At 30.4% G+C, this 13,294-nt stretch overlaps 4 protein-coding genes across 4 annotated transcripts in view; 2 read left to right on the forward strand and 2 right to left on the reverse strand.

Annotated features, from left to right (window-relative positions):
* Positions 1 to 13,294, forward strand: part of LOC143920219 (queuosine 5'-phosphate N-glycosylase/hydrolase) — a 529,776-nt gene that overhangs the window by 395,741 nt on the left and 120,741 nt on the right. The gene's annotated exons all lie outside the window — the stretch shown is intronic.
* The window catches only part of LOC143920212 (uncharacterized), a 262,942-nt gene that overhangs the window by 207,108 nt on the left and 42,540 nt on the right, over positions 1 to 13,294 (forward strand). The gene's annotated exons all lie outside the window — the stretch shown is intronic.
* LOC143920231 (uncharacterized) overlaps positions 1 to 13,294 on the reverse strand; it is a 433,558-nt gene that overhangs the window by 56,521 nt on the left and 363,743 nt on the right. The gene's annotated exons all lie outside the window — the stretch shown is intronic.
* On the reverse strand, positions 62 to 10,845 carry LOC143920216 (uncharacterized). The gene is made up of 6 exons (XM_077442979.1): positions 10,623 to 10,845; positions 2,825 to 2,992; positions 2,344 to 2,425; positions 1,722 to 1,842; positions 912 to 1,642; positions 62 to 832 (listed from the first exon to the last, which is right to left on the reverse strand). The coding sequence occupies exons 1-6, from the start codon at positions 10,740 to 10,742 to the stop codon at positions 747 to 749; spliced, it is 1,308 nt and encodes a 435-aa protein (XP_077299105.1). The 5' UTR covers positions 10,743 to 10,845; the 3' UTR covers positions 62 to 746.

A 13,294-nucleotide genomic window follows, 5' to 3' on the forward strand; every position in this document is an offset into this window, starting at 1 on the left:
TGAAATAATAAAAAATCCGTGTGAAAATATTTAAAAACCATGAAATAAAACCATGTAATTAGAAACATATATTTTTGTTTTATTTTAAATTTATAGTAAATAATACAATACCATAATTAAAGCAATATCATCATAAAGTTTTATATAGCCCAGTGAAAAGTTTCATATACATATGTATGCACGTACATACATATATGTACATACATATGTGTATCACATACAAATGCACAAGTATTTTAAATAATTCTAGCTGAACGAGTATGTAAAAATATACATAATATATAAAACATACCTATACATATGTATGTGTTTCTATTAATTCAACATAAATGCATTGTGAAAACTTAATTTTCGTAAAACAATAATTAATATTGAATATAATTATACATACATATGTACATGTATGTATGTATTTCGTTCAAAACATTTTTATTTGCTTCGTAAAAATAATCTTGAAGCGCATGTACATATTTATTATTTCATAATACTTTTTCTATTATACATATATAAATAAAAAAACTAATTCTAATAAATATCTAATTCTTAATACTCAGTAATTTTAATTATAATACTCGGAAGTGACTAAATTAACTTAATCGCTATTTTTTGTTGGATACCAACTAAGTATGCATTTATTCCAATTCTCAAAACGACTGGATGTTCATAGTTTGAATTTGATTTTATTGAAAGCTTTGTGTAAAATCTTTTGAATCGTCTCATCAAAATTCAATTATGTGAGCATTGTGTCACTTCTTTTGACTAGAATACAGTAACGATAAAATAGGATCATTTTGCTGCTCCAAAGCCGGATAATACAGCGTGGTCATAGGATCTGAAATCAACGCAATGAATATTACAATATTGAAAAAAATTTATTAAATTAAATTTTGATTTACATTGTTTAAATTTACCTTGACATAGGCCCGAACATGTATTTTGTCCTTTGGTGTACATCCTGGCTCCGGGAAAGTTTCCAGTAGGTCCATAATTACAAACATAGTATTCATGTTCCACTCCAGCAATTACGGGATAAGCAGTTGTGAAACTGTAATGCTTACTAATCACTGGATTCAACTTCTTTTTATTGGCTTGCAATGTCTTCAGTTTTTTTTCATAATACAATTGCCTATCGTGAATGTTTTTATAAGTTTCGTATTTATTCTGCAAGTCGTAAAACTGTTTGGAACTCTCCTCGAAGCTATGAGGATTTCCATTGAATTGTTGCAATTGATCAAGATATTTCTTATATTCTTCTAGTTGCTTCAGATAATCTCCCTTGTGAAGCAATGAACTCTTATACTTTTCAAAATATTGATATAGAGATGCGTTGTAAGCTTTCCACTGGTCATCATTCGAGTTGTCGTGATAGTTTTGGGAATGGGAGTAGTACTGGTTATGTTGCACTTGATTAACATATTGACCCGAATATATTTTCCTAGGTTGACGAAGATTTTCCTCAATTTCACCCGTTGAGCTCTCCTTGTCTATTTGAAGGCTTGATATGTCTACTTTAGAGGGTACATCTCTCTTATATCTATAGGTATATTGTCTGTGTTTTTGAGGATAAGTACGTTTTCCGCAACCAATGAACCTAGTATTACCCCATACTATTTGCGAATAATGATCAGTCACTTTGTCGTTACTAAAATTTAAGAATTATAAATTTAAGTAATTGAGTTAATACAAATGACAATTTTAAAAGTATTTTTTTATTTACATACATGAAATTGTCGACGAGATTTTTGTCGAAAAACTCTACTTCACTATACCATGAGTAAATCGCTTCTTCCCAAGGTACTCCTCCTTCCGATTGGAATATATTTTGACCCACGTTAAAACGTACTGAAAGATGTATGTATTTACATATTATGTACATATGTTTGTACATATATTATGTACATAACCGGTCTTCCTCACGGTCCCGAATGTGAAACGCCCGTAAACGCAAATATCGGAAGGCAAAGATAGAAAATCGAAAGATCACAAAAAAGGGTGCATAGTAAACGGTACTATGTATATATAATATATATGAGTGGCATGCGGTGAAATTATCTCTCTTTTTGTCATACAGCCTTGTTTAATGTGCGCGCGCAGAATACGGGAGGAAGAGCCTGTTCCTCTTGTTCCTGTTGTATCCTGCTCGCGCAAATTAAGTGAGTATGTATCGTTTACCATGCACCCTTTTTTTATCTTTCGACTTAAGATCTTTCGATTTTCTATCTTTGCTTTCCGATATTTGCGTTTTCGGGCGTTTCACATTCGGGCCCGTGAGGTAGACCCGTACATAACAAGTTTGAAATTCAGTTTTTTAAAAACTTTATTAAAATAAATAATTATATTTACCAGTATCTCTATTAAGATCATGTTCAAAAACACACTGATCAGCCCACATTTGAGCAATATTCGCCAATTCATCGTCCCATTCCTGTAAAACAATTATAATCGGTTTAAATTCATTTAACGACCCTCAAAATTATAATGATCTGTTAGTAAGAAGGTTTGGTCCAAAGTATGACGATATATGACTTGTAAATGAAAGGTACACCAACAGATTTTTTTTTATTATTATAATTTGAGATGTCCGAAGAAATTTTAGGTCTTTTAAAACTGCCAGAAATGTATTTTTACATCCCACACGTACGACGAACATATCCCCGTAAATGCGGAAGATAAACATGCCAAGAAAAGTTGATAAAAATGTAAGAAAGTCGCAAAGGGTACAAATTATGGTCGCCATTATTCGGACGCAAAGCGTAATCTCTTTTTGGACAAACAACAATTCGTACGTGTTTATGTGAATGCTTGCAAACCGAAATTATATTACCAGCAGTTGCATGTCTGATGCTGGAGGTTGAGGACCTGGTGCACCCTGATGCTCTTGACCGTTAGCTATCCTCAACCGCAAGACGTTGTGCGTGTCAACGATGGTTTTCTTTTCCGTTTCGGTCAAGTACCCTCCATATGAACCTTGTCCACATCTAGAACTTAAACCCTAAAAAAATAAAATAATACACATCGTAAATATATTTCCATGTTACGTGATCAAACCAGTAAATTTAATATAAAGGCTGATCCAACACAAACGGTAATATTTTTTTAAATAAAATACATATTTTGTAAGTAAATATTGAAAATCTTTATTGAATCGGAAAGATTGATTGATTGATAAGATATTGGTCAAATAACTATAATGGTTTCATTTACAGATAATCATCCGAGAACCAAATAAGTATTTTCGATATGTTTACGTAATAAATTATTATAAACTCTTTCGGCTCGAATGCTTAAGTGTAATTGATATACATTTTTTTATTTTATTTATTTTTACATAAATATATACCAGGAAGGCCTTACAGGTAAATCCCAATGCGCCTTCCTGGCCAATTACAAATTACAATTACAATTACAAATGCAGCGTTTTTATTACAAGTCGTTGAATTACGAGACACTGAAAAACTCGCAAATTAACGAGACATCTATGAATTGTACATACATTTTATTGTACATCAATCATACTTCAAATAGTGGTGACATAGTAGGTAGGAAGGATTTTTAGCCAATTTTTTTTCCGGGAACCGTTTCAAAAATGAAATCAAAGAAAATTGGCTCTGATAGGAAACGATCATTCATTTTCATTCGAGACCCGGGCCCAGGGATCGAACCCGGCGCCTCTCGACGCTAAGCAGAAGCTAAACGACCGAGCTATGCTGCTGGTTTGTACATATGCTATAGTTGTACATATGTATGTACAACTATACATATCTCGCAAATAACCCCAAATAGTAATCCAAACGAATTAAATCACATGATCTTGGAGGTCAATTGACTATTATGATCTTGGGTTGATTGATTTTTCATTTATGTAAAGATTGTTTAAAAATCAAAATAAAAATAAAAAATCAGAACATAATTAATCTGCGTTAATCCGAAATGAAATTTAATATCATACCTTACCCAAAATATATTTAAAAAAAATAAACAGAAAGGGAATATTTTCATAGATTTGTAATTTATTATAACGTGGGCAAGCAACCATTTATTTTCATATGGGCAAAAGGTATGCTTAAAAGTAAAAAAATAGACCATCATCTATAGTATTATCGTCTTTATTTTTTATTTAAAAGGTTAACATCAACAGGGCACACCCATAACTACAAATATAAAAATGCAACAAAACTAATAAAGTAATAACACAAACCTTGAATTCTTTGCTTACAAAAATACACCTACGATACCTCTTTATTTAAAAAATAATAATAATATAAGACCAAGTCTGCAGTGCGGTTTAAAATATTTAAATATATATGTACGACTTCGATCAATGTGAATGCCCTCTTAACGCACATAAACGTGTAAACAAAATTAATTTAGCACCAATTGTCAAATTACATCAACCTATTGTATAATGAACATTAATAACTGCCTATCGATGACGAATAGTTGCAAAATTAAACAAAGATTTCCCATACAAAAGAAAAGGTCAAAAAGGTGTGCTCGAGGCACCTTGATCTCTTCTTATCCACATTTGCTAGGAAAAAATAATATAACTAAAACGGAAAACGAAAAATCCTTGAAACAATCACGATATATCGGCAGGATATTCCATTGTTTGTCCCTTGTACAATAAATGCGTAAAAAAAAGATAGGTATGTTATATAGCGCTCGTTGGCACGAAAGGGTTAACAATTAGTCGTTGAACGCTAAATGGGTCTAATGCTCGTTGTCGTTTTTTGAATATTTGAACACACGAAAATTATGCTGTTGAAGATGTCATAAATTAAAATTTTTATCTAAATAATGTGCACGTATGACATATTAAATGACAAAAATAAAATTGGTTAGTAAATGTGTAAATTGAATTTATGACTGCTTTCATGTTTATTTTTTACTTTATTTGGTTTGTTATTTATTCTACCTGATTTAAACAAAAAAAATTGATACTATTTTTATGTTGTTTTTATTTAAATTTTACCTTAATAAAAAAATTAATTAAAAACTTTTTCGAATTTCGATTTGAAAAAAATGGATATTTTATTAATTTCTAATTTTTCCTTCTCTCGTCAAAGACTTCGGAATAAAAAGATAATAAAACCAAAGGAGAATACATCAACATTTGATTGGCAGTTATTAATTCACAGAAATCATAGTCGTACATATTTTAAACTATAAATCATTCCCACTAAATAAATTATGTATCAGAAAAGCGATTTTTTTTCAATATATTTCACCACTTATAAATTTAATTTACCTAAGCATTTTTCACCTGTAATGATTTATCTATTCGAGTTATGTTATCCTCTACTTCACTACCATAAAAATAGCAACCAGCTGCAAAATATTATATGTACATAGGGATTACAATTACCGAAAGTACCGATACCGGTAGTATCGGTATTTAAACGAAAATAGCCCTTTGGTAATACCGTTATTAAAAATTAAATACCGATAGTATCGATTTTTTTCAAATTTCATGCATTGAAAATGTGATAAAATATATCATCTGGTACATTTTTCAGTACGATATACATACATATTCATATCCGATGATGACACGACTATTTTTCTAATTGGAGTATGGAAAAAAATATAATTTATCTTTAAACGACAACTACATAATTCCCCAGCTGATGGCTGACTCTTCGTTTGCATCTCCAATGACCGATGATTGGGTGCGATGATTATATATAAGCATATACATATACATAGTAAATACTATTATTTAATACGAAGAGCTAATTTCTATATAATGTGGTTGCTTTAGACCGTGTTAACATTATGTATTAGATGTATTATAGGCATTTATATGAATTGTGAATAGGTTTTTGAGCTCTTTTTGCTATTATGCTGTACATTAATATTATAATAATATAATACTATGATTACTAAAAAAATTAAATTAAAATTGTAAAATAGAAAATGGTCAGTAGATCAGTAGTTATTAAAATAGATATAAGATGTATTGTGAACAAAATTTAGTAATAATAAAAAGCATTTAAAAATCAAAAATCAAAATATATAGCTTCAGTCAGAATTGCAAAAAAAAAAAACACTAGTTTCAGCGACACATAATAATCCTTTCCACGTGGGACGTACCTACTTTACAGTTTTTTACCCGAATATTCTGTATTTGTATGTTTGGGTTTGGTTAAAGTGACCATACGTCCCGGTTTGAACGGGACCGTCCCGTTTTTAGGTAGCCTGTCCCGTTGTCCCCAAGCACAACTTCGGGACGTCGAAATGTCCCGTTTTCAAAAAGAGAGTATATTTATTGAATTATTATATATATATCGTATAATTATTGAATATATTTTATGCCTGCCCGGAACTAAAGCACCCGTAGAAAGAGTTTTTTCACAGATGAACAAGTTGTGGACGACCGAAATAACGCAATTTCAAGTCGCAATTCTTAAAACGATGTTGTTAATTAAAATCAATTTTAAGAAATCCTGACAAGAATTTCATTCTTATTTAAAAGCAAACCCAGTAATTTTTGTTCATCAGAAAAATATAAAACAACATATTTTTTTATATTTATATTATGAAAAAATACGCGCTTTCTTGAATACACATACTATTACGTAAAAATTGGTAGAGGTCCCGTTTTGAGTACAAAAAAAAAATGGTCACATTAGGTTTGGTGTATGTATGAAGTCGGAAAAAACTCACGTATTTATACTATAGAATTTAAGAAAACACTCGAAATTTTTAAAATTCAGTCAAAATATAAACCATAAACATCTCAATAAATACTACAAAATAGAAACTACCCAATAAAGACGCAATTCAATGTTTGTATGTATAAGCAGTGTCGATTACTATGTACATAAACATACAACAGTAGATATATACATATGTACATATGTACAACAATAGAGAAAATCTCAACAAAGATATGCTAAAAAGAAGTCGATTGTCGGTGAACACCAAAGAATACAGCCCGAACAACTCGATAAACACAACCAGAACAAGGCATTGTGCTACAAAAGACTTTATATTTATCTGAACGACATATTGTAAATTTGTCAACGGCGGTAGATTAATGCGTTACAATTTCCCGCATGGCACCCACCTACCCGATCAACTACAACGCATAATAGATTGGCACGTTTCGAGAGCAAATATAGAACTTGATTATGAAACACCGGAGAAAAACCGGTCTCGGTTCACAGGTGGTTGGATTTGGCGGACCGGGAAACGTGGACTCGTGGCGGTTGCGTGTGACAGCATCCGATACACCTGATGCTATTGGACCTTAATGTCAAACGATAACCTTGAAAATGTCAAACGTGTAAACTTGACCCCTACTCGCACGTTAATTTTATATATATAGACACATTTCCAAAATAAATAAATAATTTTAAGTGAGAGAAAATGCGTAACAAGAGTCACGAAATTCGCATCCGTATTATACGCACCTATAAATTTTACGAAAATAAGCGAAATAAATTAGAATTTTGAATTTTAAATGAGCTTCGTATACTACGAGCTTCGAATTATGGACTATGTATAACCGTGTATACATATGTCGTATGTGACTCATTGTGTGTAGATAATGAATCTGTGTTATCAAACGTGACAAGTCCCATTATTTAAATAACTAAAATCAATTTTAATTATTTAAATAGCAAATATATGCTTGATTTAAAATGAGGTGTGTTCGCTTAAATCCCGAATAACTAAACGACCACACTCTCAAATCTATACATGATACATATGTATATGTATGTATGTATGTATACTACAATATTTTGTTAGTTTTTCACCTGTTACATGTTGTGTTCGGAAAATATTGTCTAGTGTTTTACCATAATCTTTTAGACAGCATAATGAAATTAAAAATTAAAAGGGGCAATGATTTGTGTGGAAAGTATGTACCTACATATACATAAAGTGCATAATATACATAATATGCATAATGTACATACATATATACATACATGAAGAATCTTATTCCAAAACTAACTACTGCTCTTTGAGAAATGAATGGAAAACTCCGTTTTTCTTACACATTATCTATTTATTTCAATTAATTTACCAACTATTATTATAATATGTTGCATTGTTTATTAAAAAAATCTTTAATAAACCGGTTAAAAAATAAATAAACAGTAGAAAATTTAAGTTTTCCATTATTGACGAAATCTTAAAACCGTGCGGAAAGTCAAGTACCTGGGGCACCTGCTGACGGAGAATATCTCTAATGATCGTGACACTGAAAGGCAAAGAAGAACGCCTTGTGTAAGATCAAATTTGATAGCAAGACGCTTTTACCACTCCAGTATAGAGGTGAAGAGAGAATTGTTTATGTGCTTATGTATGTACTGCGTAGTCTCTATACTGGAGAAATATGGATAAAATACAAGCATTGGAGAGGATAAAAGTACAATACAAGAACTGATAACCAGTCTCCGGCGCTGTGATGCACGGGCTCGAAATAAATGGGTTCCTCTCTAGAGAGCAAAAAAAAGGTTAACAATAGAAATTGACAATAGGAGCCCGTTTCACCGCACTTCCGCGCCTATTTCTGCTGATAACATACTCTTTTCAAGCTACCTAGAAGTTGCAATGCGTCGCAGGTGTTTGTGGAAGGGCATGTACATAGTTCACTTTGAGGACATTCTCAGGGTGAGAGCGGCCTCTCTACGTTATCGTGTCTCGGTATCATCAAAAAATATACCTGCTACCGCGACTACTCATTTCCATACATCACTGTATATTCGATGGTCGAAACTGCTACACCGACCACCATAAATTATTAGTTATTGATTATATAATTATTTATTTATTATCACTATTATTATATTTATTTTATTTTATCATTTGTACCTACATTATCTATATATTTTTTATATGGACGATAGGGATTGCATTAGTCTCCCGATGGACTTGAATAAAAATGATTACTATTTTTTTTTTGTCTTTTACTATTATATACATAAAAATAATTAACTAATATATAATATGTACGAGTACATATATTTATGTATGTGCAAATAACGATTCTAATAATAAATTTCATATAAAACCTAGTTTTGAACATATAATGTATATCGAATAGTTACATCAAAATATCAAATCGTATATCGATTTTTCAAAATATCAAAATATGTATATCGATTTTTTTATCGTACTTATTATCAATGTGTAAATTTAATATCTACTTCGTAAAAGGGGTATTTAATGGAGAAAGCAGTGCGTTGATCGCGAGAAATTATAAATAAATACACGGCTTCAAAGTGTTCAATTTCAACACTAGGAATTTTTCCTTATCGTGAACATTACTTAAAAAATGTGACAAAATTAATTCAACATTAAAATAATCCTAGTGATTTTCCACATGGACAACTTTAACGTGTATTTTTTATTTTATTGTAATAATAATAGTATTATTATTACTATCGAAAAGAACATAAACAAAGATAAAAGAATATCGTGAATGTGTCCGGTCAATATTTTAACTTTGGAGAATTTTAACTAATAAATCACTGTAGTTTAACGTTAGCACGGGTGTGTTGTCCTTTTCTTAAAGCTTTGACGACTCTTTCGAAAAACCGGTAAGTGTACAGTATATCGATACTATCCACATTTAACATGCAGATTATGTAAATGTAGCTATTATAAAATAAAACAGAGTGATAGTAAACGCAGACATTTCACGTCGAATTACAACTATCTACACTTAAAATGACATGTGTACATTAAAAATTCAAAAATTATATATACTTAGTGCTAAATTTTCAAAATTACAAATTGATTTTCATGTGTTTATGAAATCATATTAAATAATCACAATAATTGTAATGTAATGTAAATAATGTAGGCTACGCTAAAATTTGATCATTAAAACGGAAAAATCTAATCATGTGATAAATAATAAACATTAACATATGGCAGTCATTCACGTATTTTATTATCCAAAAACTCATTAAACAACAAATGAATTTTCATTATTTTTTTTTTAAATTCGATTTGAATTAATAAAAAATCAACAGTTAAATCTATATACTGTGAATATTTATACTTAATTCATTATATCAATCTAAAACCTGTTATCATTTTGAACCAAAATATATATAATCTGAATTGCATACTATTTATCCATTCACTAATATGTAATTATATATATATACATATGTATTCATTCATATTATAGGTAACAAAATTGAAAATGTATATTTGTCAGGGGTTAAAACATTCACCATATTTTAGGCAAACATATTATTAATTAATTGACTTTATTTGACATGATCCCAAAGTTATTATATTATATTATTAAAATATGCACAGATATGTATGTATGTATAATTGATATTTGTTATCGCTTAAGTCAAAATGATCGACAATGAACACAAAGTCAAAGTCAAATATAATATTTAATTTATATTTGACTTTGTGCAACGTGTTATATCCTTGGTAATTCTCTAATCAAAATAATTTAAATTTTCATACTACATATAAAACATCCGAAAATAATTCTGTTAAATGCAAAAAATCATTTATAATTCTTAAGATATGATAAATATATTTTAAGGGTTGATTTCCCTACAAAATCGTTAAAAAAAATCGTTAACAAGATCATTCCCTACAAAATCGATAAAAAAAAATTGAAAGGGTTGCAGTACCTGGTAGATGCACATGGTGTGGTTGGGGCTGATGGGACAGTAGTAGTCTGTGTATATGGAAGCGGATGCTGTGGCAAGGGTAGCTGCTAGAAACAGCAGCATTTCTGTCATCCGGTACATGGTGGCTGGTCGTAGGGGGTCCTATGCCCTCAGGGGCAGCTACCACCCAATTCTAGACAACCACCAAACAACCCACTGGAGGCGAGCAATCGCAACTCAGAATGGTCAACGAGTGGCCAATAACTCGCTTTTATCTGTTTCGGCGACTGCTCCTTCTCGACGACCAGCCGTCTACTCACACCCAAACCAGAGGCAGATCGGACAAAGTTGTACTTGCAAGTCACTAGTTCGACTGCCGATTCATATTTTTTAAATCAAACTATACATACAGGCTTCTAACTATATATAATATCATAATCCGGCGCTTCAGTTAGTGATCATTAGCGCGGGCAGATTGGATCAAAAGATCACCGTTCATAAACTAAGCATATTTTTGATATTTTCAAAATTATTGAAGGTGCTCCCTTTTGTGAAAAATTAGTGCTCCCTTTTGTGAAAAATGCAAAATTTCCATACTTCTTTATAAATTTCAGATTACCTAAACACTATCTGCTTTAGGTCATCGAATTTAGTGAGTCTTTAATTAATATTATGTATTAGATGTATTATAAGCATTTATAAGGATTGTAAATAGGTTTTTGAGCTCTTTTTCCTATTATGCTATAGATTAACATTAAAATAATATAATACTATGATTACTAACCAAATTAAATTAAATTGTAAAATAGAAAATGATCAGTAGATCAGTATCTATTAAAATAGATATAAAATGTATTGTGAACATAATTTCGTAATAATAAAAAGCATTTAAAAATCAAATTCAACAATTGAGCCGTTCTATTTGAAAGGGTAGTAAGTCCACTTTTCTTCATTTCGAGAAATATCTCGCAAAATATGGAATATAATGTTTGAGTTTAAAAATATTTAAAAATACTGGTGGCCTATAATACGTTTATTCCGCTTTTCCGAGATTCTGGACATATTAAGTCAATTTGTGAATAGTGTTTTTGGAACTGAAAATTGCACTTCCGCCACTTTTATATATAAGGACTCAATTATATTATAATATTGAAAATAATATTATAATATTGAATCACAATTGTTGACTGCAAGTATAATGAAATAAATGCTTTACATTTCAATTCCGCCTAATGCATTTATCTATCTGTAGCAGAAAACCATTTAAACTATTGTTTTTTTAAGAAGCTGGGTGCGCTAATATTATTTGAAAATAGTGGATTCCAAATTCCATTCAATTCGAGGGTTTTATGATTCCGATTATTTATTTATTTATAGTTAGTTTTGGACCATTGTGGCATTACAGAAAGAACCTAATGCGCCACAATGGCCTACATTTGATAAAGAAAAACAAAAATAAAATACATAAAATAAAAAGCAAAAATGCAAGGCAGAAAAAACATGATAAAATGAAAAAAATAGTACCTAAAAATATACATAAGGAGAAAGAAAAAGGAAAAGTAAAATAAAATCACAGCGAGGCCCAAATGGAAGAGAGTAGATTAAGTTCCACAAATATATCACATTCAAATTAAGAAAATAATGATGAGCGCAAGTTACCAGATAAATATGTTAAAATAATATCCGACAATCTACGCTCACTCAGGTGGAAAATATCGCATTCAGGCACGGCAGCAAATTTAAAACGGCTTTATACAAAAGTTTCAGTTTTGAGACTTGCAAAAAACCTGTCACCGAATTCAATTATTCTCTTTTATATTGTCGGCTTTCTTATTTGAACTAAATTACTAAAGAGTCAAAATTGAAAAATTATTCAGTGTCCCTCTGATGAAAAATCTTGAATTTAGCGAGCGTAAATCAGTAATGATTAATTTGAGAAACCCTGAAAAACAAAGATGTTAATCTATTATTTATTTATTTATTTATAGTTTTGGATGATTGTGGCATTACAGGAAGAACCTAATGCGCCACAATAGTATGAATACATATATGTATTTATATATATTTGTGTATGTACATATGCAGACTTTTGAAGATACTCTTCTTCGAACAATGGCCCATCATTGTACATCAGGCTTTCTCAAACATCCGAAAAAAATCAAAAGCAAGTTTAGAAAATTATTGAGCGTTCCCATTCGTGAAAAATTCCATTTCGAGCCCTGGTATAACATATACAGATTCACAGACACGGTACATTTTACATATTAAACATAGTAATTGACAATTACCATGTTTAATATGTCTAATCACCATATTTAATACGCTATACAATCACTGATTGTATAGCGTTCAAATATATACATACATATGTATGTACATACTAAGAGAAGTTTATGAATCACAAGTGGCAACGTCACAAAGTTACCGGTTTTAATATTAACAGTATTTTTATCCCTAAAATTAAAGATATTCCAGTTTTTTTATACAGCAATTATTTAAAATTTATCAGTCATTTTAATCTTCTTATATATAAAACCGAAACGGCGTCCGGAATTCGTTTCTGATTGGCTGGATGGTCAAAGACGTTTGTAATTGGACGGTCGTTAAATAATATAATTTTTTTTATCCAAATAAATTCAATAAAAACACAAATAAAGATTGTTTTCATTTCATTTACATTTACCATGCAGTCG

The sequence above is a fragment of the Arctopsyche grandis genome, chromosome 12 (assembly GCF_051622035.1).
Source record: "Arctopsyche grandis isolate Sample6627 chromosome 12, ASM5162203v2, whole genome shotgun sequence".
In the NCBI taxonomy this organism is placed as follows: domain Eukaryota; kingdom Metazoa; phylum Arthropoda; class Insecta; order Trichoptera; family Hydropsychidae; genus Arctopsyche; species Arctopsyche grandis.

What these genes read in the sequence shown, in the direction of transcription:
- LOC143920216 (XM_077442979.1), bottom strand. Translation starts at nt 10,742, where the DNA reads ATGTACCGGATGACAGAAATGCTGCTGTTTCTAGCAGCTACCCTTGCC. An exon ending in ACACCATGTGCATCTACCAG is followed by an intron (nt 2,993 to 10,622) that starts GTACTGCAACCC and finishes TTATTTTTTTAG; the next exon opens with GGTTTAAGTTCTAGATGTGG. An exon ending in CATCAGACATGCAACTGCTG is followed by an intron (nt 2,426 to 2,824) that starts GTAATATAATTT and finishes ATTGTTTTACAG; the next exon opens with GAATGGGACGATGAATTGGC.